Here is a 27922-nt window from a genome sequence, read left to right as displayed (position 1 = left end):
CTATCAGTCAGTACCCCCAAACCACCACTTTTATTGCTTGTTTAACTTGGTCAGTACTTGTTTCAGTAAATTTAAGTTAGTGTCTGGAGAACAGTGTATTTTTAATCTGATTCCAACTTGGCTACTGGTGATTGATGCTCACATTGAAAGAGTAGGTGGTATTTTGGATTACGTCTTTTAGGAAAAAAGCTATTCGGGTTTTTAAAATCTGTAAAATTATTTGACTTGAGATTTCGATAATTATTTCAAAAGCATAAAAAACAAACCAGCATCATCTCAAAGGAAAGCTTCAGGTCTGGGATGTCTTTGGATATGTAGTTATCATTTGCAGTTTGCCATTATTCCTCAGGAGGCATAGGTGACATACTGAACAAGACAACAGTAATTACTTACTACACAATTACTTCTGATTTCAGGGAAAGACTAGTTTTGTATCATATATTGTATGGAAATACTTGCCAAAGATTTCGTTTTTAATGGCAACAACTGCTTCTGGACAGAAGTCTATTGTAATCTCAGTATACAAGTTACATGCCAAGGAACAAAAAGGATTTTAGGATCATAATATCATTAGCTTTTAAATCCCAGTGATAGTAACATGCATACATACATGCACAAACGTATTAGACTTATGGTCACTAATCTGAAGATCGCTAGTATTAAAGCCAGGAGAAAATAAATAAAATGTCTTGCAGCTAGACCTGATTGGGAATTTCAAATGTTTTGGAAACAAAACCGAGAAGAAGAAATTAGTGTTCAGGTCCCAATATAGCAAAGCACATAGGTACTTCATCATGTGCTTTTGTTGAACTGGGGCAGATGCAAGGCTATAGAGACTGCTAAAAGAGATAAAGAGGGAATCTAAAAATATATTTGAATATTCAATTTAGATGGAACATTACATCTTTCAAACACTGGAACAAAGTTAAAGGCTAGCTCAAAGGGAAGAAAAACCTGAAGAGGAAGCAGAGAGTCTCAGCTATCGGTGAGCTTCCTGGAGGCTGCTGAATTCATAACAGGCAGAAGGTAAAAGGAACACTAAGACGATTAACGGTGAATGAGGGACAGATGATCTGCTACACTGATATTGTCTTTTTTCTGTGTTTGATGGAGGGAGAAGCTGATGGATGGATAGTTTTGTATTTCATTGCTTTTCCTGGTCTGGTATGTAGGGAATATGTGATGGTTATGAAAAGGATGGAAAGTTGTTAAGATACACGACTTACTCCATGCCCCAATAACAGTTTTCAGTGATATTTTTCAGTGGAACAGCTGAAACAGAGCACCAGGGAATTGAAAACTACTGCTGCGATGAACTAACTCAAAATTGTGTACTGATAAAGTTGAAATGCAAGGACAACACCAAAGAAGGTGATGAAACCATGGTTCTCGTGAAGCCCGTGGCAACATTTCCACTTATTTCCAAGCAGCCACTATCCCTGGAACTAAGCTCAGATGAACATGTTTTAGTCCTGATTTTAGTCCATCTCTTCCTTTGAAGTGTGAGCAACCTCTTTGGGGACACAAAAGAAGGGAGTAGGCATGATGTCCTTGTACACATTTGACATTCAGCTCCCTTCTTCACTTAGCAATCCACTGGATGTTTGATTATCCTCCAACAAGTAAGGGAACTTCAGCACAAAGCATTGAGATCTCCCCTTCTCTGCTCCACTGCCCTGCGCCCCCCCAGCCTATACAGAGAGGTGTAAAGCATACATACTTCCCCTGGGGAATGTGGGGTCCCATCTTATTTCGGGAGAAAACTCAAGGAGTTTCATGCAAGTGCTTCAAGTGTGGGATGTGCAAGCATGAACAAGACATCCTGCTCAGTCATATAAGAAATCCTCATCCTTTATTTCTGGAAGGAAACCTTGGCACCCTTCAGAGCTGGGCACATGCCGTGAATCCCAAGTGGAAGCAGGTAACTTCCTCAGAGAGAAAAAACAAGATCCAAGCCACACTTCCCTTACCAATATCTCCTGCTGGCTTAGGCGCCTGTTCTGCTTGTCAGATTTTGTGAATCCCATCTTCTAGGCACTTAATTCTACCCCCACATTAAATGGGAATTATGAATTCCAGTACAAAGCAAGAGCCTTAAAGGTAATAAACCTCCATACTCAGCAAAAGTTAATGCCCATTGTGAAACTGGCCAAAAAGCGAATGCAGTGTGCACTCTGGGAATACAAATCCCAAGTATTCCCATGCTACTATTGACTCTACACTGCCTATTTTCACACAAAAAGGGAGTAACTCCTAAAACCTGGTGCTCAGCAGTGTCAAAAACGCAAAAGAGAAGGCTGGGAATTGTTAGGAAAGGTCTAGAGAAAGAGGTAAAAACCATCTGTAGAAAACAGCACTGTGGGAAGCCCTGCCATGCCTACCTTCCTGAACGCTGTGTCCTGTTCTGGCCACCGCAGCTGGAATAGGATATTGCAGAACTATGAACAGCACAGAGAAGGGCAGCGAGGACCATGAGAGGTGTGGAACAAATCCTGCACATTGGAGATGCCCGCTTGGAAAGCAGACAACTGACAGGAAATATGATAGTGGCCTACAAAATCCCTGCCTGCACAGAGAAGGTAACTTGGGAACAGATCAGTTATTTCCCACAATACAGGAATTAGGGGGAACCTAATGAGATTATCAGGCAAATGGTCAAAACTAAAAAATAGGAAGCACTTTTTCACACAACACATAATTAAATGGCGACTTACTGCACACAGCGTTGTGGAAGCCAGAAGTATGAACAGGTTCAAAGGGGATTAGACAAATTAATGGAGAACAGATCTAGCAAGGGCTATTAAAATAATGGTATGGATCCAGCCTCTGCTTCAAGAAGTCCCAACAGGTAAATGAAACAGCACTTACAGCATACACAGGGTGACTCCACCTCGCTACAGAGAGATCATAAAAACAGTGAGAATGATTGCTATGATTAAAAAATTAGCTATTTGGGCAAGACAAAGGAAACAGGACAAAGCCAGGAATGAGCCCTCCCCTGTGCCCTCCCAGCTTTGGGAAATCAGCTGTTCAGAGACTTCCTCAGCTGCAGGGGTCTGAGAGAGGGCAAAAGGCAGCCGGCAGGATGCAGTGTCAGCCAAGGAAGAGACACAAAAGGTTGGGAACTGCAACCCCACAGCACTTTCACAGCCCTGCAACTGCTATTTTGATTCCTCAGCTCCATCTCTGCTGTGCAAAACATCGTAGATCAAGGGCTGCAGCGCTCACCCTGCACCAAGGAGCCACAAAAGTACTGGTGATGGAGCTGACAAGGCCCTATTGCTTCCTGGAGCCCAGCTTGCTTCCTAACCTGGCATTGCACTGCCTTTGTACATACCAAGAGCTTCCTTGGAGCTACCATGGGGGTCCCCTACATAATGCTACACCGTGTCTCGAAGACCTACCCTAAACTGAAGCCCAGCAAATGTTAAACCTTTGTTTTAATATTAATCAAGTATGACTAGATGATTTAGGCAACTGTGGTAAACTAACTGTACTTTCCAGAGAATTTAGGCAAAACAGCTGAACAGAGTATGGGCATCCTTATGAAACTTTAGCTTCATTTTTTCAAACTAGAGGATCTATCCTATCAAATCTATCACAGCTTCACTGACAGCACAGGATTCTGAAATGAGAAAAAGATATATAAATACATTAACTGTCAGACAAACTGCTTAGTGTTTTTAAATAAGGTGATTTAGACTGACTGGTTAGCTTGCTGCTCCTTGTCTCTCATAAGGAAGTGAGAAAGATTTATTGGTCCTGGGGAGCACCGGGAGCAACACTCACATTTTGCAGAAAACTAGAGCAAGCTCACTCATGGAACACCTGAAAGAAAGAGAATCAATGACAGAAGTCAGGATGTGCTTTGACATACTCTAATCTTACACGTAGTTAGCTCTGGCTCTCCCCATTCACAAGGGATGGATTTCATTTCAGAAGCAAACAGTTAAAATTGCTTCATCTTGCTTTGTAATCTTATTAAATGACAGGCAAGTGAGACTTGTATTTTTATGGAAAGCAGAAACATGTGGGTAAAAGGTCTGGATTAGTGGAGGTCATCTTGTCCCTTGTCGCTGATGTATCTATTCCCTCTTGGTTGATATTGTTCCAGCAGCTGTGCCACCTCAGGCTGTAATTTCAGCACTTCTAACAAACTAAATGGTATTGGGCTGGCCTGCACTCAGAGTGAAGATTGCTTGTGGAAAATTCAGGCATCACAGGAGGTATATCCTTCTCTCAAAATCAATTCCCTATGGAATAGGAAAAGGGCTGTCTGTGGACAATGAAAAATTGACAGATTTGCATGTACTAGACACTGGAACACATTGCAGTGAAATAATTCCTACAAACAATTCATCAGTTCATAAAAGATGCATTTAGCTAGAGACTGAGGAGTCAGCTGAGACTGACAGAACATATCACACCCGCGTGGACCGTGGCCTAGAGGCGATGAAAGCAGAAACTCCTCTTGCTCAGGCAACTTATTTCTGAAAATGAGCCGGGCTTCACATTGCTGCTGGGGCAGCCTGGACCGGGCGAGGGGCGGGAACAAGAGGGGCCCTGATGGTTCTCAGATGGTCTGACATTGTAGAAGCAGGTCCTTGACACCATCAAAGCCACGAGCATGAAAATTTCGCGCTCTCTGAAGGCTGCCCTCCAGTTTCAGCAGCTCCCACAGCATCAAATCTGAGCATCCAAGAAACAGTTCCTAATGTATTTCGTGCATACAAAAAAAAATCAGGTCTTGTCCCTGCTCCCTCCTACCCTCATGAGAGTGTGTCTCAAACAAGGCAAGTGATACTTTATTAGCATCAAGAAGAGATATACCACTGCGCTCAAGCCAACGGCTTCTTTTCTGGGAGTAAGGGGAAGCTCAGCCTCCCAGCGCCTGTGGGAGCGCCTGGAGCCTCCGGTGTTCTGTATCCCTGGGCATCGCAGGCCTTGCTGCATCCGGCAGCTCAGCACAGGGACAGAGCTGTTGTCCGGTGCACTGAGGTGTGATCAATTATTGTGGTGCATGAGCTTTGCACGCAAAGCAGCTGAGGCTTCTGCAACCTCCCCTGTCAGCTGTGCTACAGGCTTCTTCAGTCCCATTACGTTTCCAAGCAATGCACTATGAATTATTCCTGGGACACACTGAGGTGACTGAAATCCTTTTCTCTTATAGGGACAAACTGATCATGTATGCTCTTTAAAAAATGAAGAAAGAATCCTAGAATCATTTTAAAGGATTGCAAAGTAAGTGGCTGTCAGTGTCAGAGGAATACCCAGGCATGTAAATGACAATTTCTTTGATAAGTGACCAAGGCACTGTGGCTTTCCAAATGTCACAACACTCGGGTTGTAATTACTAGTAAGCTTTGCAATAGCAAAAGCCTTGCTAGAAGCTGCTCAAACCCTGGCAGCATTTGTAATAAGAGCATCCTCTCTTCAGCAAAAATTGGATTTCATCTTTTTTCCTAGTTTTGTCTTTTTGTTACTTAAAAAAATAAAAATGGATCCATCAAAGACCATTTGCTAAAAAAAAAATCCAAATACCCTTATGCTAAAGTCAGGTCTTTAGGAGTCTAAAATTCTCCTTTCTTAAATTAAAGAGCTGAGCAAGAAGTATCACCAATGAAAAATAAAGCTAACCAAAGGGAACAACTACAGTATAAGTAGGGAAGGGGAGTCAATAGCACCGTGGCTATTTTCCCTTTTGCACTAAGCCTGGATTTACATTGCAATCCTATCCCTCCATTCTATCTTCCCTTCCTTTGTCTGTTTTATCCACTTTTTCTTCCCTGACACATGACCTGCAAGTATGACCATATAATTAAATGCAACTGAGTTGCACTGATGTAACTAATTACCGCCTGTCTCGTGTACCACCTAAGCCAATATTCTCCGTTTTCTCAGCCCACTCCAACTGCAAGATGAAACACGTTAACACAAATGTCAGGCTTAAGCTGGTTTGGGTAACCCAAGATATCTGAAGACATGCTTTATGTCAAAGTTGGTAGTAGGGTACTTTCAGTGGTGCAGCCAGTGAGTGGCATCTCGCATGGGTTACACACATATTCATATCTGTATCCTCATAAGGTCTCTGGACATGAATGGCTCATTTGTTGCTTGTCTGGAGCGTGCTATGCAATGAGGCAGTGACGTCTGGTTGGTGTTTTCACATGTGACTACTGCAGAAATAATTAGCAATGACAACACGTATACAGTGCATTCCTCTTTGCTCTACCAGCTAGTTGACTGATGCAGAAGAGGCCAGTGTGACCGGAAATCAAAGGTGGATCCTGCCAACTAACAGCAAGAAATAGTCAATTGTAACACACAGCTCAAAATGCCTCTGTGAAGATGTTGATCACATACACCTCACATCTGAAAATGATGGAAACTGTATAAAGAAAAATCACTACTGCACTGGAGCAGAAATGACAGCCTTGTCATAATAGTCCATCTCTGAGCCTGCCTACCATAGATGAAGATGAAAACCCCTTTACACAAGTCAGATAACAGGGCAAGAAGATTTCCCCTTGACCGCAGTGATTGATTGACTGATGGTCTGTACAGACTGACAGCCTTTCTTATTTTCATTTTAGCAAAACAGTGTGGGTAAACACTGACTTAGAATTGTCTGAGCTTCAATTTGATCGTGGTTGATTGGAGTGTCTCTGCCTATAAAGATAACAGAATTAGTAGTCCATTAGTTAAGCAATCACAACTTCTGTTCAAGCTCCTGTACTATGATTACTTTGCGGTATCTGACAATCTTCCCACAGCAGAGCAGGCAATGTGATGAATATCTTGCACAAGTTTGTTCTTTCAACTTCTTCCTGCTAGGACAGCAATGTGTGTGTTTGAGGGGTCCCTTCCAGTCTTGTACTCTCTCTCTTTTTAGCTCAGCAGCATACATGTGAGAACTCAAACTGCAGATAACCAGATGCTACCGGTTGCTTTGCAGTGTTTTCCAGTTAATGATTTTCTGTCAAACCAAGAAGACATTCCAAGCAGGTACCAACAGGGCTTGTCTCAGTCCCAGTGCTAGTCAATCTTTTCATTAATTACTTGGTAGGTGAGCTAGACAGTGCACTTCTAAAACTAGCAGTGGGCACTGAGCTGATTAAGTCAGCAAGCAGTTGGAAGGTGTACTGGTTTTAGCTGGGATAGAGTCTGTTTTCTTTGTAGTAGTTCGTATGGTGCTATGCTTTGGATCTGTGACTGCACAAAGGTAATAACACACCCCATTTTAGTTATTGCTGAGCAATGCTTGCACAACATCAAGGCCTTTTCTGTTTCTCATGCTGCCCCTGCCCCCAGCGAGTAGGCTGGGGGTGCACAAGAAGTTGGGAGGGGACACAGCTGGGACAGCTGACCTCAACTGACCAAAGGGACATCCCATACCATATGACTTCATGCTCAGCAATAAAAGCTGGGGGAAGAAGGAAGAAGAGGGGACATTTGGAGTGATGGCGTTTGTCTTCCCAAGTAACCGTTATGCGTGATGGAGCCCTGCTTTCCTGGAGATGGCTGAACACCTGCCTGCCCATGGGAAGGAGTGAATGAATTCCTTGTTTTGCCTTGCTTACACGTGCGGCTTTTGCTTTACCTATTAAAGTGTCTTTATCTCAACACATGAGTTTTCTCACTTTTACACTTCCGATTCTCTCCCCCTTCCCACTGTGGTGGGGAGCGAGTGAGCGGCTGTGTGAGGCTAAGCTGCCTGCCAGGATTAACCCACAACAAAAGGATAAACAGGGTAAGAATTCAGAACAATTTTCCTAAAATGGAGAAATGATCCCAAATCACCATGGTGAAATCTGCAAAGACAAGCATGACATGGTACTGTTAGGAAGGAGAAATCAAATCCACAGATGCAAAACGAGGAGTGACTGGCCAGCCAGCAGCTCTGCAAAAAAGGACATGGGAGTTACACTGGATCACAAACTGGGCGTGAGTCAAGATGCTCCTGCGAAAAAGGCAAACTTCATCTGGAAACATATTAACAAACATCTTATATGTAAGCCATGGAAAGTGCTTATTCCATCCTAATTGGCACTAACAAGGTCTCAGCAAAACTCCACTCGGGGGCACTGCTCTTTAAGACCGCAGCAAGCTGAAGACTGCCCAGAGGAGAGCTGAAAGTGTAATCAGAGGCCTAGAAAGAATTACCTGTGAAGAAAGGCTAGGAACTGCGCTCAGTGAGGTTGAAAGAAGAGAATTTTTGAGGACTGAACACATTATTAGTTCTCTAATATGTGGAAGGCTGTCAGGACAAAGCTGATCAGCTGTTCATCTGGAGCAGGACATGAGGAAGCAAGATTCATTTGTAGCCATAAAAGATTCAGGAGGGATAATAGGAAATTTTCTGGCCCTAGGAATATGAAAGGACAGGAATAGATTGCTCAGGGAAGTTGCAGAATGATCTTAGTTGAATGATTTTAAGAAAAGTTAGACAGACATCTGTGGTGGGTAGCTGGCATACATCTGATTTTCTTACGGCTGGTGAATGGAAACCCATCCCAGGCCTGTGGGGCCACCATCATTCCTATCTTCTCTGTGCCACTTTCCCTGCTGGCCAGCTGTATCTCTTGGCCAGGTTGCATCTAAGCCTGCCAACCAGGAGTATCTGGCTTAGATATAAAACCTGTCCAGAAAAATGTAAAAAGTTGGAAAATCAGTTCTCTCTTTTATGTCCTGATCAAAGCCTAGGTTATGTGTTTCCCTTGCCACAGCAGGGACCATTGTGTTGATAGGATCTGCCTGCCCGACCTCCCTCCTTTTCTGTCTCAAAACTTAAGATATGAAGAATAACATGATGTTGTACAGGAGGGAATAAAGGTCTCTGAAGTCATCAAAGAAGCCAGCTCATTCCATTTTAAAATATACCAGTTCTGAACTGATCATGAATTGGGACTAAAAACTACAGTACAGAAAATCTACTTTACTGCAAAATAAGTTGGCCATGGACTCACATTAAATTACTTCTTCTCTCCCTGGGGTATCTGGTGATGAAGCCCAATGCCAGTCTGCTGCTAGCGTGCTGAATACCGTGAGCTGTGAGTGAAGGCTAATATTTTAGCTTCTGTAGTCTTAACTTACAGAAACATATCAGTGAATATGAACCAAACAAAATATATGCAAAAAAGCAAAGAAACAGGTTGAGTTCTGCCTTTATAATGAATTGGTTTTTAAAAGGTTGACTGCTTGACACCCTGTATTAATTGATTACAGGCAGCCTGCAGACATAGTGTCTGAAAAGCAACTTCTTCATGATGCACTTTCTGAATTCCTGAGACTGATCTTTTCTCCAGAGGGCATAATAAGAGCATTTTTTTTCAGTCCTTCAGAGACCAGCATTGACTCCATGTCTTGACTTGGTCTGAAGGGAATTACTAGATGCTTGAGATATTCAGTCAAAAAAATAACAACCCAGACTGACTTTAAAGTGGCTTTACCATTTGGCAAAAGAAAAGCTGAGGGCTTGTGAATCTTTCTGCTGCTACTGCAAAATGAAAAATAAACAAAAATGTACAAAATAAGATAAATATCCCTTTGCTATAACTTGGTTATGCCCTTGAGTTACATGATAAAAACAGAAACATGCTGCAGATATCTGTTGTCTGTTATAACGCACTGTTCCTATAGTACTGATGTTTGTCAGAAACTGCAATTTCATTTAGTTTATGTAATTCTTCTAACAGAGCTTACTGAAGTATTTCTGCATTGACGCTAGATATTTTAACCCACCTTTTATGTGTAACTATAGGGAAAAGCAAGGAAAAATACCAGTACCTGTGTGACTGAAAAAAGAAACATGGGTGCTGAAAAGTTGATTATAGCCAATTTTCACAGGAAAGTTCAAACTTTGTCTCCATAAAACAACTGCATTGGCTCTTGAGATACTTGTATCTCAGCGAACAATCTCTGTTGCCTCTTGGTGGTTTAAGACATACTGGCTTGTGAATTCATAGTTGGAAAACCACTGAGGAAAGCAAATGAGTCCTGGACGCGTGGGAAGCCAAGGTGCCACCAACTCTGACACATTGCAAGTTGTTTCATTGTTCTCAAGGCATCCAGCTTCCTACTGTGTTTTTCTGCTGGAATGGTTTCAACCTGCATGTCCTCCTTTCTGGGAGTGGTGGGCCAGTGGCAGCCCCATGCCAGCTCTGTTTGTTACTGCTCCGAGGCAGAAAGTGGAGGACAGGGACCAGCACAGCATTTGCACTCTGTTTTTTTAACCTGTGCTTGGGAATTGGGAGCTTGATGTTACGAGGGAATGAGGGATCAAACCGTGTTCTTCAGCAACAGGGCAGGGACAGGGCAGAAGCTGTGATGGGATGCTCAGCTGCAGAGTTGTACGGTCTGGGGTGGGAACTGGCCCCTATGATCCCTTAACAGCCGGAATGTGTCAATGTCTCCCATCGATACCACAAGAGTGCTTACATTTCACCCGACTAATCCAAGGAGATGCTTGCCATCCCCTCCCACAGCCTGGCCCCATCCAGCCATCTGGTCCTGCATGATTCCTTCTGCAGGCAGGGGAATGCCATGGGAACGCCAGTGCTGGGATGCTCACACACAGACATGCACACACGCTCGTGCACACACACGCCTCCAGCCTTCTGCTTCCAGCGCTCCCTTGCATGCTCTTTCTTTTGTCAGTTCTACTTTCTTCCCCAAGCAGTGCTAAGGATTTAGTAAAAGCCCGTGGGTCCTCTGTGTTATAAAATTAGGTCTCTACAGGTGTCAGCAGAATGCTGTGCTTTGGCATCCAAACAGCTTCGTCTCCAGCTAGTAGATAAACTGAATTTCCTCTTGAAGCTAAAGCACTCTCCATCCTCGCTTCCCCTGGATCTGCTTCCCCTTACGGCTGCAGAATGCAGCACAGAACCACTCGAAACAGCATTAGAGAAATCCACTGTGGACACTTGAGAAATCCTGTGACAGCACTATGAGGCAGATAAGCAGAGGCAGGGGGAGAGGAAAGAGAAGAGGAATAGCTTTCGGAGACTGCTTGGAAGCAAAGTCAACGCTTGAAATATCTGTGGGGAGTTTGAAAGCATTTCCTAACATCAAAAATGCAAAGAAGAAAAAGAAATTTTGATCAATGGCTTATTGCCCTTGATCTAAGCAAAAGAATCCTAGCCAGTCAGAAATAACAGAAATCTGTTTTATTGTAAAGCTGAAGTTTTCTATGTTTTGACAGCTGGGGCTCATGCTTTTGGCTGGGTTATTTGCCAGCCTTAAAATACTCATCATCGAGTTGCCAGGTTTTTGTCCTTTCAAATTGAACTCTAACAATGAAGGAGAAGGTGCTGGAGAGATTTTAAGCACGAGTTCTCTGCCCTAAAACAGAACTTTGTGGCCTGAATTCACATGACCAGAAAAAGAGGTTTCCACTCCCTGGCCAAGTTTCTGGTGAATCACTTGCTGGTCACAGAGCCAAGATTCGCTTTCTGGAGCATGGGAAGCAGTGGCTCATTTGTGATGAAGACAGCCCCCTTGCCTTTGTGGAGAGGAAATGGATTAACAGTATGTATTCTGTGCACAAGTCTTGAGAGCACGGAACTAAAATATTCCAGATTAAAGCATCCTTACTGAGGAACAAACTGGAACACACATTAAACTGAAAAGTCAAATCTGACTCTGAAAATGATCGGTGAAATGTTGGTGTTGGTGGCTCCAGGATCAACTCAGATGTCTTACATAGTACCCAAGCAAATTAGTGTCACAGAACTTATTCTTTATCTTTTTGATGCAAACCTTTACATTACTATTCCAATGTTGCTTCCTCATAATGCTTTCTATATTTTTATACACTTACTCTGAGAATTCAAACCAGGCTCTTCCACTCCTGTGCAATTTGTTCATTCTTATGTCTTGCGCTGCTTTCATCAAGTCACTTAGTTGTTATCATTCCATTTCATACCTGTACAACTTAGGGGGCTTGCTTAGGTAAACCGGTTGCAAAGTGAAAAATATTAAATCATTTGGTATCTGCTAGGAAGACTGAATTCCTCTTCCAAAAATTCAGGGTCAGTCATATTGACATTGTATCTGAAAAATCTGATTTCATCAACTCTGTCCTTAGCTTCCTTTACTCGTCCCAGGGTGACCACTATTTTTGTCACGTCATTTTATATCTACAGAGTCCTTGCAAGTGCTCAACACTTCACTTTTGAGACTGATCTTCCATTTTCTGGATACGGAATTAGATTTCTTTAGTGGATATGAAGTGATAACAAACCTTTTTCACTCAGGGACAAGTTAATATAAGAAGAAGTTGCAATGGAGAGACTAACAGTAAGTGAAAACTGAAGGTGCACTACCGTGTAGGATCAGGTCCTCCAGGCAGTTTCAGTTCTACCAACTGATAGCTTAAACAGACAGCTGTAATGTGAACTAAGGTCAAAGAGCATCCCAGAGTTTACAAAGCCAAATTTTTAAAGGGCCTTTGGTCTAGTCTCCAACCCTATGTAAAGCCAGGGTGGGTGACTATGTGTGCAGGCGGCAGGTCTGCACTGAGGGATGTTGCCTGGTGGGACCGGGCACTGAGCTGCGAATTAGGGGAAGGCAGAGGAAGGCACTGGCAGAAAGAGGCAGCAGTGGAGAGGGAAGTCTCTCTGGTCATGTCTATACTGACATATAAAACAAGGCCAGAATTTAGCATCAGACCCTGGTCTGCATCCATTAACCATTGTGGGTTTGGCTTATATCAACTAGCACTCTCCCAGGACAAGGTATGGGCATGGTTTGCCCATACCATGTATCACCACCACACCACGTATCAGGACTGTTCTCAGTGAGCAGTCTGGATGCAGTCACCCTATTTTGGGCGGAGAAGAAAGCTTAGAAGTGTGGATGCAAGTCATGCAGGGACACTTGCAGGGCCAGAAAACAGGCCTTTGCTTGTTCTATTTTGTAATGTAGTCCTTACACCAGGATCATGCCAAACATACTGTATCATTTGAGGAATGCAACTATTTTGAGCAGAAGGACCAATATTTCAGAAAGTGAGTGACACTGGTGAGAACAGACAGATGTTTACTGATTCAATCTTCACAGACAAAACTGTTCGTGCATGTTCAAAGTCATTTTCTGAAGATGTGTCTCTTGTTATCTTAACATCAGTAAACAGCGGACCAGTGTATTTTCCCATTTGTTGTGACTTGCTTATCCAGATCCTCTATATATTCCAGGAACACAGTTACTAAATTTAAAGCTGCAAACAGATTTGTTCTCTCAGCACACTTGTAAGAAACATTTAATTTTACATTGCCAATTTTAAAATATTTCTATATACTCTGGCTAGGTAAAACAGTAAGGAATTGGTGTAACTCAGTGATGAATTAATAGCTTGCTCGCTAGTGCAAGCTCTTATTTTCCTCTTTAGCAGATATTGGGCCAGACATTTTGGAAGAGTTTAATCAAAATCCTCATCAAAAGCCAAATGAGTGGATTTTAAAGAAAGTTTAATTACAGTGGTCAAACCACCCTGCATGATTTGCTTGATTTGATTAACGTAATGAGGAGCACCTTTAATGAGAAATGCATTAATTCATTCAAACAAGTGGTTTTCTCAGAGGTATTAAGCACCAGCCCAGATTATGTACAGCAGAAACTATTATAGCAAAAATTGACCGAGGTCAAAGCAGTAGTCATGCCATAATTACAAGCTCTCAGCTGTAATCTACCAGTTGAACTTGGGCAGTGCTCATCATGACTGAAAAAGCAGGGTGCCCACTTAAAAAAGCCCCCAAAACACAGGGTTTTTTCTTCCATTCCACAGCTGGGATCTCCAGCCCTTTCTTTCAGATGTTCAGAAGATTCAGGAACTGGGATTGAATTCTCTGAGTTTCAGATGGTTACACATGTGGATATTATTAGCAAATGATGAAGAGAGAGCTCAGAGGACCCCTGATATGGTATCACCCCCCACCCTTAAAGGAAATGTTCCCCATTTGCTCTCTGTTTTACCTCCCTCCTGTCCCTGTGATGTCTTTGGGACACTCCTGTTCCTAACCTGGAATAGAGTGACTTTGGGGGAGAATTATTATTTTCCTTCTGGGGAAGGAAACCTCCTTCTTGGAAAAGAAGAAGAATTGGCCTCAAGCGGGAAATATTTGAGAAAAAGAATGAAAGAGTCTCCTTTACACTTTGCTCTCTTTAGCTGCCTTCTTTAGATACATTTCAGCCCCTGTATTCGAACTCCTGTTTCAGGACCCCTCCCCATGGGCTTTACACAGCACCCTTCACCTCCACCCTCCCCACTGGCACCCTCTCTCTGGTGCCCCCTGCTATAACTCCCACTAGCTGCTAATGCTCTTCTCTCTCCTGTGCTGCCCTGACCACTGTTACCTCTTTGACTTCTGCCATGCTCCCTTGCCTTTATTCAGTCCCCAACTTGTTATTCCTGTAGTGTCTACGCTACTTACGTGTGAGCCACCTTTCCTGCTGCTTTGTACTGCGTCCATATAGCACTGAAACAGCTTTGATTTTCAAGTGCTCTACTTCTAAGCCTGCTTGGCTGCCTGAGCACTTTTTGAGCACTGTTGCACAGTGGACTTAAGCATTATCTATTGCTCAGTCTTTCATCAGCTACCACCAGCAGCTGGCAAAGGAGAGCAGCTTTGAAACTGTTCCCTAAGCAGACAGGAGGCTGGTCAAGGAGCTGAGAAGCAGAGCACAAGCAGATAGGATCCTCTGGGGGTAGATGCATACTGACACGTGAAGACTGGCATGGAGGCCATATGTTACCTCCTGATTAAGTCTGCAGGAGTATGACAGTAAGACACTATTATTATGGTGCCTAAATGAATGTAGGTGCCAAGGTTCACCTGCAGGTTTGGAAGTCTGGATCAAGACCTTCAAGAAATAAGCTGAAGTAGAGAACCAGAGATGTCAAAAAACAGACCTAAGGATTTGCTATATTAATAGAAGATGAGCAAGAAAACCATTCCTGCTGAGCTGAAAACCATAATCCTGAGGATTATTTCTGCCACGTGCCTTTAAACCACAAGGAAACAAGAGTAAAAATTGGAATCAGAGTCCCTTGATTCTAGAGAAGTGTTGGGATGTGCCTATATCTGTCTGCTGCACACCAACAGGTACCCATGATATTGGCATATAAACATTTGCACAGAGGAAAGCATTAACAGCAATGACCTCACCAGTACACTCAGCAAGGCTGTTCCCAAGGTCAAGACAATTCTGTCTTGGAACAAGCAACCCAAATAGCGTATACAGACTCACTACAGCAGCTGCCCCTTGATGTCACATTTGGTATCCTTGAGTGGAATCTAGGTGGGAAATCATAACACACAAATTGGTAGAAGATTATCTCTTAAAATACTTTTTCCCACTATCTCCCAGCCCAGCCTTCAAGCAGCCAACCAACCTTGCTAAACTTATCATCTGAAGAAAATTTCCCCAAGGACCAATATATCTGACTATATCAGAGTGATAAATGCAAAAAATTGCAATTTATCTCCATAGCCCTTAAAAGAAACATCTTCTACAACAGAACTGTGAAAACCAATGGATCCTCAGCATGTCCATCCCCAAATGCAAACTACTTCTTCCTACATACCATGTGCCCTCTGTACCGTAGTGAACTCACACTGACAATCAATGTGTGAAAAAACCCCGTGTTTAATAACAAAAGAATGCTTCCCAAAACAGCCATTCTCCCTCTGATCATTCAGCCCTCATCCTCAAGGGAATCCTACAAAAGAAACTGGAAAGACTAAGATGGGACACCAAATTTGATGGGACACCAAAAATTGTTGATTCCAACAACAATGCTAATTTTATGGCACATTACAATTTACCTCAAATACGACTTGCTAATCTCAGTTTCTCAGGAGATAATTACCTGTGCATTTCTTCCATCCTGTGTTCAGCAGAGATGAAGACCTTATTACCGCTCCTCTTACTAACATCCCCTCTGTTCCTTTCATCTCAAAGTACCTGACTGATTAATATAATGAAACTGAACTCAGATAAATTGCTTCCGATCTTTGCTTATCTGGCAGTTTGCTAGTTATGTCCTTGCTTCTGTTTTTTGCCCCTCGGACTTGTCTGTTTTTTCCTGTCAGGTGTACTGATAATAGGTAATTGCCTCTCTCCACAGATATTCCTTCTGAGTGTTATGACTGTTCCCTATTTACCAAAAAACCTGCCCAACCAGCCTCCACTTCGGAAATATCAAGCGTGGATCCAGATATGGCTCCAGTTCTGACTCACAGATTCCTTTTGGAATAGTTATATGGCTTTTAGTCTGGCATTATCCAAGCTCTCAACTGCTTCAAAGAAATATTTGGGTTTATGCAAAGAATAGGAACACAACTTAACTGGCCAAACATCAGTCGCTACTTCTAAAAGGAAAGGAAGCATCGTTAACTCAGATCTTTCTAAAATGAAAGTGAAATATGACATGGAGGAGATTCAGCAATATATTGTTCAACACAGGGCAGTTATGCACCACCCAATCCAGTCAGAGATGAAAATTTTTATTGTCACTTCCTTCTGATACTTCCCAGGTACTGAATTGGTCTTTGGCAATGGTCATTGCAATGACGTAGTATACTATTTGTTTCTCCCCTTCATCCATGGAGCTCAAAAACCCCACAACTTTACCTCCCTGCATCCAAATTCAGTAACTTAAAGCTGTAACAGCTTGGGAAAGGTTAACCAGTATCTTAGTAAGGGACTCGACATAATTTTGCCTAGGAAATTTCAGTGTGCAGTCCCACACGAATTAAAATATATGGACCTATAGAATAGCATGATAAGTTTTAGGAAGTATTAAATAAGCCAGTATACAAAGCTCTGAGGTAACGTGCAGATCTACCACCTTCTGCCAAATACTATACAATTCCTTGGGCTTGCAGAAGTAGCAGGTATTGTTCCGCTTGCACAGCGCGCAGTCCTCGATGCACACTCGGAAATCATTCTTTGTAAACAAGTACCTAAATTTCACATCCAGGGCAGAAGTTCTGCACCCTTCTTCTTTCACCAAAAGGCACTCAGAAAATTCAAGACAGGATTAAGGAAAGGATTTTAAAACTTGTATTTGTCATCTTGTGAAACTAGGGGTTATCTGTGACCCTGACCACAACCTCAGCATTACCATGTACAAAGTAAATGTTTACCCCATATGTGCCTGTCACCACGGAAAAGCTCGGGGAACGTATGGAAAGGCTTTTTTGCAGGTCCAAAGGAAAAGCAGGCTCCCACATCTCTTTCTCCTACTCAGATACAAACCAGGATCTTGCTTCCAGCAGGCAGTTTGTATCAGTGGGCTCTGCTAGGCAGTACGGAGATAGCCCTCAGCATTGATAAATGGGAACTGCTAACACAATGTAAACATTTGGTGAAAGCAAAATATTTGCCAAGAACCTAAAAGGCTCGGCGCTTAAAGCAGCTCTCCATGCTGGCTTTTCTTAGCAAGGTGCACAAGGGACAGGCACTCTGCTATCAGTCCCACTGCTGGCTCCTAAGAGATTGAACCTACAGTGCATAGCACCTACGTCCAAACGAGCCGTATTTAATTCCCTTCTCCCTGTTTGTCTGTGCCACTGCAATGAAAGTTTCTGCAAGAAACTGAGATGTTTCTGGAGCAGTAAAACAGCTCCTGCCACTCACGAGCCAGTGTTTTACTGTGCCTGTGGCACCTGCCCTGGGGCTGGTACCACCATCAGCTTCTTCCACATAGCGAGGCAGACGGCTTCTCACTTGGCCATCCAGTTTCAATGACCAAAAGCCCGCTATAACATCTCTCTGCACCACTGCAAATTTGCAGATCTGGGCACTGATCATTGGAAGAAACACACAAATTCAGCCCCTTAGTGGCTCAACCTCGTTCCCCACCTGTGAGCGGGTATGCGAGAGCAGCATTGGGTATGGTGTGTGGGGGGAGAAGGATGGAGCACGAAAATAATGTGAGACAAGGACGCCCAAGCTGGCAGGCAATGAAAACCAGCTTCTGCCCTCCCCGGTGGCTGCAGGGTCCCTCCTCGGCAGCCCCATGGGAGGGAGAGGCGGCAGGAGCGCAGGGCATGGTGGGGCTGTGGTGGTCCTTACCTTCTCATTCTTCCTCTCCTCGACCTTGCCGGCGGGCCCAGGGGTGACAGGGCCACCCAGGGGCCCACCGCCCGCCTCACCATTGAGGTGGGCTGCGCTGACGTTGGGCGGGGTGATGGCAGCGGCAGCGGAGGTGAGGGGGATGAGGGGCCGGGCCCCTGGGGTGGGCGGCTGGTGGCCATGCTGCGGGGAGACGGCAGGGTGAGGCCGGATAGCTGCTGCTGGCAGGCGGGAGGGCGAGCTGGGTGTCCGCAGGGGCGAGACCGTGGCGGTGGGCCGCTCCGGGGCTGGCACCGGGGGGTGAGCTGTGGAGGGAGGACAGAGCACGGTTAAGCCCCCCATGCACTGCCAGACCCGGCCCTTCAGTGGCCATTGCTGCCACGAGGTGCCAGGGCCTGACGGAGAGCTAAGCTCTTAGTCTTAACCCAGGATATCTCAACCTGCAAGTGTTTTTGGCTAAATCCTAGAAATCCCCCTCCTGGCTGTGAAAGGCCTGTCTGCAGTCACCAAAATGGCTGGTCCTGCCTAGTGATGTGACTGGGGAACGGCCTGACCACCCCTGCCCATGCCTGGAAGTAAATAAAAAGCCTACTGTGTTTTTGAAGTACCTTATCTCATTCCAGCTGAGCTGTTTGCTGAACCTCCAGGACCCCCTCCTAACGTGATAGGTTTTGGAGCAACGCAAAATGGGACCTAAAAGGTTAGCCCAGATGATCCACGCCAACCTCGCAGATGGCAATTACAAAGGAAGGTCCCTTGTTTCAGCCCTAACAAAATGATCAACAGTACATCACTGTGCTGCACAAGATAAATTAAGCCGAAATCCACCGGAGGATTTCTGAGCTCAGCCTTGTTTCTGCCAGCAAAGTCCCTAAGGGACTAAGCAGTGCCTTTTAGTCTTGCTGCCCCTGCTGAGCAAGCCCTGCCTACAAGCACTAGGAACCAGGAATTAGTGCTTGTCTGTTTAACAGTGACCGCAAAACTCTGGGTCAGCTCTCCAGGGATTCGGGAGCCTGTTGCATGCCTCGTGTTGCAAAAAGTGTGACAAAGCTCCAGGTCCAATTCCATAACGATGTTGCCTTTGACTTCCAGGTTGGTTGATTGCTTAGGTGTAACCTACATACAGCTCCACTTCAAGTACATACAGACCAGAAGCCTAGTCCGCACTCAGGCATTCTCTCACTTAAACAATTCAATAGTAGGACTGGCTGGAAAAGGCCCATTTCACAAATAATTTCAAGGTTTCATAATCTGGTTTAGTTCTGCCTCAGTGCAAAATTTGAACCTTTGAATGTTCTTCTGAGCACAACCTACTCACCCACCCCACAATAGCCTCTATTCTGGTCAGGGCATTCACCTGGGATGTGAAAACAGGATCTGGTCACTGTGCTGTTCTCCTCTGCAGAGAACAGCTCTGGGCAGCTGTCTATTCCCTTTGCAACCTGAGCTGGGACAGCTTCATGGCTGAAATCTGGTTGAACTACATTCATTCCTGACAAAAAGCTTTGACTCCAACAAATTAGCTTTTCTTTGACCAAGAAGCATTTTTCTGGAAAATTTCTGACCCACTCTGATCTGTATTTTTCTTACAAATTCATGCAAAGGATACATTTTTATGCAGGACCAGCTGGAGTTCACTCAATCTATAACTAAACATCGCTAGAACAACTCAAACCACTATTTTCTGTTTCTATGGTTGACAGCGGCACCCATTACCAGGGATTGAAATGATAAGGAGTGCCATTAACCATACTCACTACACCAGCTGAGCACTCCTGCCAAGAGAGAATTTCATCCCCCAGCCTTATGCCCTATTATTTGAAGTGGTACTGAACATGATGGGCCGGTGATCATCAGATTAGCACCTCCAAAGTTTACATGATTCTCCCTCACGGTTACTCCATGACTGTATAACATCTCTTTTTATTAATGTTGCTCGTAGCAAATCAACCAAACTATCATTAACCAGTCTTGAACTTGATGCGATTTTACCATGTAGCATGAGGAAGGGCCTAAAAGTCGTTACTACAGACCCCTTTAAGACTATTCTTACTATTAGTTACCATTTCACCGTTCTCCTGGATTACTGAGAACAGATATTGGAAAGTGCAATTCCCTTCCAGAGAGCCAGACAGGGCACCACGGGTTATCTTGAAGTGATCCCTCCTTCTGATTTTCCCATTTGGAACCTGTGTGATGAGCAGCCACTGCTGCCAGAAATCTAATTTTCTGGGATGGTTAAGCTTGCAGGGTCAAGGTTTTGAACTACTGGTTGTAGGGAGCAATGGCTTTCCTAAATTTAGAGGAAAAGCACACCAATGGAATTTCACTGCATGTACCTGGCTGCAGAAGACTGATTTGATAATCATATTAGGTACATTACTTCTTTCATGTAGGACTCGGTGTTTCCAGACACAAAGGAAACAGAAAACATGAGAAACAGTAAAATAAATGGCCTGAGAAAAATCAACTCTGAGCAGAGCTCTCACATTTTATTCTGTAATTTCATCTGCTTACTGTTACAATGTATGCCTTTGCTCTGGGATCTCTGGATCTGGACTGTGCTGCATCAAACATGCTATTAATTAGCAATGCTCACTGAAGGCTATTTTTGTTCTACACCACTCATATTTCATTTTGGGTGTATTCCTACATTAGTGGCCTTGTGCAAAATTGATTTGTTACTCATGTATATTGCAAGCCAACAGAAACGTGATTTGAATACTGTGCCAGCTTGCCTCTCTTGGAAAGCTTTTCCAAAAGTCAGTGTGCATTGCCCTGCCCTGCAGGACTAAAGAGCCCTTTGGAGGGGCTCTGGTCCACAGGATACTGGTGAGGACATCCATTATGGAGAAAAATACGGATAATCATGAAAAATTTCCTTTAGTTATCCTGGAAAAGGTATATTTAATTAAAACAACAATCTCATGAACCTTCTGGACAAGGTGGAGAACTCCATCCTTAGGAGGTTTTGGAGCAGCTCTGTGGTCCCTGGATCACTCTGCCTGCCAACTCCTTGGCACTTTAAGATGTCAGAGTGACTTAGAGGAGCAATCTTAAATCAGGGAAGCTGCTGGAGGTATAGCACAGCACTGCTGTGGAAGGAAGGTGTGGGGCATGCCAGGTGCGTGGGGCAAAATGATCTGTCACCTCAGTTTCAGGGGAGTCCATCTGCCTGTTGGTGGGCACAGGAGGCACCAGGAGCACCCAAACGCTTCCTGAGAGCCTTGCCCAAGAGGGGACATTTCTGCCTTTGCGCTGTGGGAGCAGAAGGGCTTTTGGAAGGGTGTGACTTGAGGGGGAAGCAGCACTTTCTGAACTAGACAAAAAGAAGATAAATTGATTATTCCCCAGTGTGACATGGATGATGCGTAAAGTCCTGCCACTGTCTGTTGAGCGGAGGAGTTTGCACTGTTCAAGATTCAGATTCAGGCATATTTGATTACTTTTTCTTCGTTTTGGTGTGGACTGTGTAGGAAGTGAGATTAGATGGTCATAATGGTGCCTTCTGGCTTCAAAAGGTATGAATCCATGACTTACTTACACTGCAGTGTATTTCTCATTTGTGCCTGCTCTGTTTTGTATCTAAGACCTCAGTTTTCAGCAGCCACAGTCCTTACTGATCTGCCTTTGTAAACACAGTGGCTCACATCCCTATAAAATATCAGAAACAAAATGTTTTAAATTTTGCTATAAAGTTCCACCACAGGATTTACTTTTACTTTATTCAACATCAGAGCTGTTTAACATCAGGGAAAGGGGAATAAATTGTACTCTAGAAAATTGTGCTGTACATCAGAAAAGGAACCTAGAAAGAACAGAGGTCCCCTGGTGTGAGAAGCTTTTATTCTCATTTCAAAAAGGTGGCAGTATTTTTCAGATCTTTTCCTTTATCACTAACACCGGGTCCTGTTCTGCCTAATAAATACCTTTCATCCCTGAAGCCCAATGAAATGCTGCTTAATTTTAAGTCGTGTGTTACTTGCCCTGTGATAAGGGCAGTATTTTTCCGTCAGCAAGCCAACCGGACTCAGAACTGTTAATCTCCTCAGTATGCAGGGTGCTTGCTTTCACTCAGATAAATTGTATAAATATTTGTAAACACTATAATCTATTTCAGCTGTAGCAACAGAACAATCTGATATACACAACGTGGTTCCCAGAGATCAATAGAAGCCCATAAATATTACAAGCAAATAAAACATACTCTATTCCACATTGACTGAGCTGTGACTAAAACGAGAAAGCAAGCTGCGGGGACAGGCAGATTCGAGAGGCTTGCGCTTGAGGGGTACGACATCAATCCTGCCAACGCAGGGCGAGAGGCACTGGTGAGTGTGCACATACCCATCTGCATGGCGTTGCGGGTCTGGCTGGCTGGCTGCTGAGCTGAATACCTCAAGCAGTTATTCAGCTGCGGAGAGGCTGCCTGTAGCTGGGGATGCGTCGGAGGCGCAGTGATAGGAACAACCGGTCTGACAGCCGTGGCAGCATTGGTGTGAGCGGCCCCGATGGGGTGGATGGCTCCTGGGGCTCCTTTCGTTGCCGGAGCTCCCCCGGCTCCGCTGTTCCTGGGCTGCCCAGCTCCCACAGGCACCCTGCATGGAGACAAGGCACAGAGTAAGCATGCTGCAGAGACCCCGATACCCAGCCACAATGCTGATAAGCACCCTCAGTTACTTAGGGGGTTCGACATGATACACTCTCAGGTGTTAAAGTAAACTGAGATACAGATATGTATTTATCTTTATAGGACACAGTCGTAAGCATGCTGGAGGACATTTTCAGCCCTTTATCCTATAGGAAAAAGTGCGGGGTAAAAATGGAAGAGAGAATTTTTCTCATCACTTTTTTTCTTAAGCTACATTTCTGTCTGAATAGTTTCTAGTAAAATCACAAATCTAAATTCAGAAGAAATGGATGTCTCCCAAATGTCATTTTGTGTGCCAGGGGCTATTTTACAGGCACTAATGGAGTGATAATTAAAACAGACTCAGAGATCTTTTCTTAGGACCAAACCTGCATACAGCCCCACAGGGAGAAAAAACGATGGATAACACCAAATCTGTGTGTGGCTGTTGAAGGGTATTGAAAAGCAGCAGACTTGGCAGGGCTTGGCTTGGCTGAACACTTAACCCTACCGATGTAACCAGCCCTAGCTTAGACTTGCTAAGGAAATGCAAAAGGAAGGGAATGCAGCTGACCTCATTGAAAAAGAAATCCAAACAATAATTGACCCCTCTTTCACTGCTCACTTAAACTGTATGCATAGTTTGTATTTCATCTGAGTGGCTGGGTAGACCTCAGAGGGAAGGAACGAGGCTTTTTCTCCTAGGCAAGGAGATCAGCCTAGAGCAGGTCTTGGTCCTCTTACCACAGAGCTAGAAACTCTCTGACGGGGGCAGGAGGACACTGGGGAGGACAGAGGGACACCAATGGACAAACTCAGCTGCTGCTCAGCAGCTCTTTCTCTGAGTTTCTTACTCAAGTTCCTGAGTAATTTCCTTCTCCAGCAGTAGATGCCATGAAACAAAGGGATCATTTTGTGTTCTTCTCCTCTCCTGGGCTGCTCCATGTGCCAAGGTCCTCCTCCAGGAAAGGACAGCAGAGGGGATATAATGCAGAACAAAGTATGGTGGAGGAAATGGAAATAAGACAGTGCAGGGGGTTGGCAAGGGAGGAGACGATAATAGAAAGGGTACAAGACCGACCTACAGGGGGTGGGACTGGGAGAACTTCTGGGGCCCCAAAATTGTTGTGTGGGAACACAGAGAGGAGAAGAGCAGAAAGAAGGAATATGCTGAACAATCTGGTCTGATTCAGAGGACAAGAAAGACAGAAGAAGCAACCCTAGGAAAAGATTGGAAAGGGGAAGAGCCAAGAGTGAAATTCTGATAGAAAAGAGACCGAAACACAGGCTGGAAGATATGGTCCAAAAGTGCAAAAGATAGCCATCCCCTCTGCCCAATCCCCCGTTCCCCCAAAGTCCCAGGAGGAAAAACACCACTGTGGTGTCATTGACTTGACTCATCTTATTGCGCAAGGTTTGCCTGGATTACATTTTGCTAAATGAATCTGATTTTTTTTTTCAAATTTTTTTTCATCAGTCTCCAGGTAGGGAAAAGCTGGGAATCCCACCAGATGGAAATCTTGACTGTCTGTCATCTGCTGTGAAGAGCTGGCAGGGTAGCAGCAAGGTTCAGCTGGCACTGGCTTGGCCATCTGCACTAGATTGAGTTTGCCAGAAAAGCACACCTAATAGTCCACTGAAAGCTGCGTTCAGGCAAACATGCACACGACAGGTACAGAAATTATCTGTGACTCCCACAGAGCTGGGTAGATGTCGGATGTGGCAAATTTTCTCTGCTGCCCTGTGTCTGTCTGTCCATCTAAAGGGTCTTGTCCTTTTCCCACAATGCTCTGCTCACACATGTGATTTGGCAGCTTATAAATTTACTTCAGTGTTACTAAATTCATGGGCAACTTCTTTTTCTTGGGTTTTGTAGGGAGTAGCAGAAAAACATGCATGAATCTAATCCTCTGCTTTGCTGTCAAAGGGGAACAAAGTAAGCTGAAAGTGCAGCAAATAGGAGATTTTGTTGCTATAAGATTCTTCTTGCCGTTCTCACTGAGGGTGATTTACACAGGAACTTAATTAGCTCACAGGATCATAAATATAATCATAAAGCTGCTTTTGGGTTTTGTGGAGAGCACTTTTGCCCTTTAGCACTTCTCTCTGTCTTGTTCTAGCTGTGACATGCTGCATTTAATAAAGTCTTGCTGATTCAGATCACCAACACTTCAGCATGAACTTCTTTACTAATTAAGAGCTGAAGAGGCAAGGAGTGAAGGCAGCCAAGGGGCTCTATAAAATCAGGTAAATACATTTAGGTTGATGAACAGTGAAGACTCCATGAATTAATGTTTTTTTTGACTGAAATGCAATATTAGGACTGTCAGCAGGCTTAAGTAGCGTCTTCTAATCAGCTCTTAACTTTTGGTCTTGCTCAGTCCACATATTACAAACTTGACATAAACTGAAGATGGAACAAACCTGGATCAATTTTTCAAGATCAACACTTTCTGAGTTGTGAGGTGCCTTTCTCTGGAGAGGAGTGAAAGATGGTGGAAACTGTGTGCACGTGGGAGGAGAGACTGACAGCATATGGGAAGGACTGAGTTCGATTTGCAAACCCATGGTTGCTCTAAAGGACATATGGGCATATGCATGGCAACATTCACCTGCAAGGAGCACATGGGGCAAAACAGTCTGGGACACACTGATGAACTTTCTCCTCAGCTTGCAGACTATTTCAGAGTGGGCTCTAGATCAGAAACACCCTTTGATTTGGTGTTGTTTGATACTGAACTCTGACAAACGGCATTCCTCCCCAAACATGCTATTCTTTCCTTTTCTCATCTTCTGCAACTGAGACAGAGGTAGCTAAAATCAGACAATTTACTTAACCCTTCTACTACTTCTGAACTTTAATGGTTCAAACATTAGTCCTGATCCAAATGACCCAAGTCCTTTGATTTAAGAAAAACAAAATCTACATGAGGAGCTACTGAAAAGCAAGACACAAGCATTCCTTATTTTGTTTATCTCCGTTATATGTCCAGTAGTTTTATAACAATAAAAAAATCATTAGCCAACAGATTCTTTACAATCGTAAATCCTGGGCTCATCAGACTTCGTAAAGTCAGAAGCTGTAAATGCCGTCATCTAACACAACTAGTGAAGTCTTCTGAGAACGTGGATAACTCCAATGCTATACCAAGTCTGCAATGCCACCAGAAAACTTCTGGAAGGGGAATGTGATTTAAAAGCAGAGCTATGCTGTTTTCAGCATCCTCCAGACACAGAATCCCTCCCAGCCCCTGCTCAGGCATATCCACCTTGGCCAGTGGTCCTCACCTTGAAACAGGTGTCACGTAGTTGCCTGGGAAGACACCGGACATCCCACTTCTCAGAGACGTCCCCTTGAACCAGCCGTCCTGGCACTTCTCAATGACCCGGTACATCTCACCTTTGCGGAGCTCCAGCTCGTCGTTCTTCTGAGGCTTGTAGGCGTACAGGGCTAGGTAGCTGCAGGGAGAGGTCACACAAGAAGAAAGCACACAGCTGATGTCAACCATTGCCTGTCCTGCTTTGACTCCAGCCTCACAGAGCAGAAAGCGAGCAGAAACATTGCTCAGAAATGGTGGTTAAAAAGGGACATCATTACAGCACACAAAACAAGGAATGGCAGAGACAAGATCAACTGGATGCTAAGACAATACAGGAATAACTAACCAGATTAAAGTCAGGGGGTAATTTAGAAATTAATAGGACATACTTCTTGCCCAGGGCACAACCAAAGCAAAACACTGCCACAAAGCAGCACTGAAGTTAAGAATTTAGCAGCAGTTTCAGAAGGACAAGGCAATTACAGAGACAGCCAGAGTAACCAGGACATGAATGGGAAGGCTTTTCAAAGCCTAACATCTGGAAGAAGTATATATTCCTATGCTTCAGGGTGGGAGCCGCCAGGGTGTGGATTTTCAGAATAAATTTTTCTTATGGATGGGCTACTTTATAAACATTTAAGGCAGCTTTTCTTGCAGCTTTCTTGATGCTATTAATGCTGGCCAGTTTTAGAAACAACACACCGAACTGTTCTGATCCAGTATGGTAATTCTTGTATTATGTGGGTAAAACAAAAAGTGACAGAGGGCCAAATTCTGCAAGGAGATTTTTGCTTAAGTAAGCAAAGTGGTAGAATTTGGCTTTGGACATTTCGTATGCAAGTTTTCTAATAAATATTTAATCCAGGGCCCAATATGTAGAGCTTTTTATTTATTTAATTACAGCTTTTATTTATTCCCTTTGTTTAGAATCTTTCTTTTTATGTCTCTTTTGTTCTTCCATTACTACTTCAGGGATGTGTCTAATGTTGTGAAATGACTACAACCTAGAGTCCCTAAAGATATTCTCTCTGTTTAGAGAGATCCTTGTTGAAAAATTAAGAATGATTGCTTGCTCTTTGGGGAATAATGGAAAGTTGGGATAGGATAGCAAGAATGCACACACAGAACACCACTTTCTTTGTAAATACCAAATTTTTTTTTGTACTGTCGCCTTTCTACAAATGCAAACAGGGATTTCTGGTAATTCTTGATCAAGATAGTGCCTTCTTGAGGTTTTTTTTTATTTGTGCTTTACAGGCAGTGCAGAGAGATTAGGACAAATGGGGAAACACACAAAGCTCATTTGCACTACAAAGTGCAGCAGAATGCTCTTAAGGCTTGGGGGTGGGTGAGAAGAGGCTTGCTGCCCACCTTATAGCAGCGAACCAGAAAAATAATGGAAACTATAACCATTGTGATTGTAGACTTGCAGCCAATAAAAATGATACATGGCTTTTTACTTCTGCTCTCCAGGAAATATCATTGAGGAATAAATCCTGTTAGTTTTCCTGATCCTACTCCTTTATGGTACCAGTAGATTTCCTTATTTTTATTCTGAAGGCAGTAAATAAACAGCAGTAATGAGCAGAATATGAAATATTTGGTAACAGCTCCTTGGGGCATGCTTAGGCTGATGTGCCTGGCTCTGTTTACCACGTGCATGGGGTACAAAGACCTAATCAGAAACGGTATTTCATTAGTCAACAGATAGGAGAAACCATCCTGCACATCCTTTGTTTAGCCTATATAATCAGGTGGTCCTGAGCAGGTGTGTAGCTGTTCACCTGATGGAAACCATAAAGCTACGTATGAACTGAAGAACATTAAAATGCATCACCCTGACATGAAATAAGGTTACATGTTTCAGTGCTAATCCTTCAGCACAGTGCTCTGC

The 27922-nt window shown here is 43.8% G+C and overlaps 1 protein-coding gene across 3 annotated transcripts in view; it reads right to left on the bottom strand.

Moving 5' to 3' along the window:
- Positions 1-27922, bottom strand: part of SH3RF3 (SH3 domain containing ring finger 3) — a 255958-nt gene that overhangs the window by 18967 nt on the left and 209069 nt on the right. For all 3 annotated transcript variants that reach the window (XM_072849811.1, XM_072849809.1, XM_072849810.1), the window contains 3 exons: positions 25997-26167; positions 22426-22676; positions 18079-18383 (listed from right to left, as the gene is read on the bottom strand). In XM_072849811.1, coding sequence (XP_072705912.1) covers positions 18079-18383; positions 22426-22676; positions 25997-26167 — 727 coding nt within the window. The remainder of the gene's footprint in view (positions 1-18078; positions 18384-22425; positions 22677-25996; positions 26168-27922) is intronic.

Source organism: Ciconia boyciana, chromosome 1 (assembly GCF_034638445.1).
Source record: "Ciconia boyciana chromosome 1, ASM3463844v1, whole genome shotgun sequence".
Lineage (NCBI taxonomy): Eukaryota > Metazoa > Chordata > Aves > Ciconiiformes > Ciconiidae > Ciconia > Ciconia boyciana.
The sequence above is the reverse complement of the archived record's forward strand: the minus strand, read 5'-3'. Positions and strand labels throughout refer to the sequence as shown.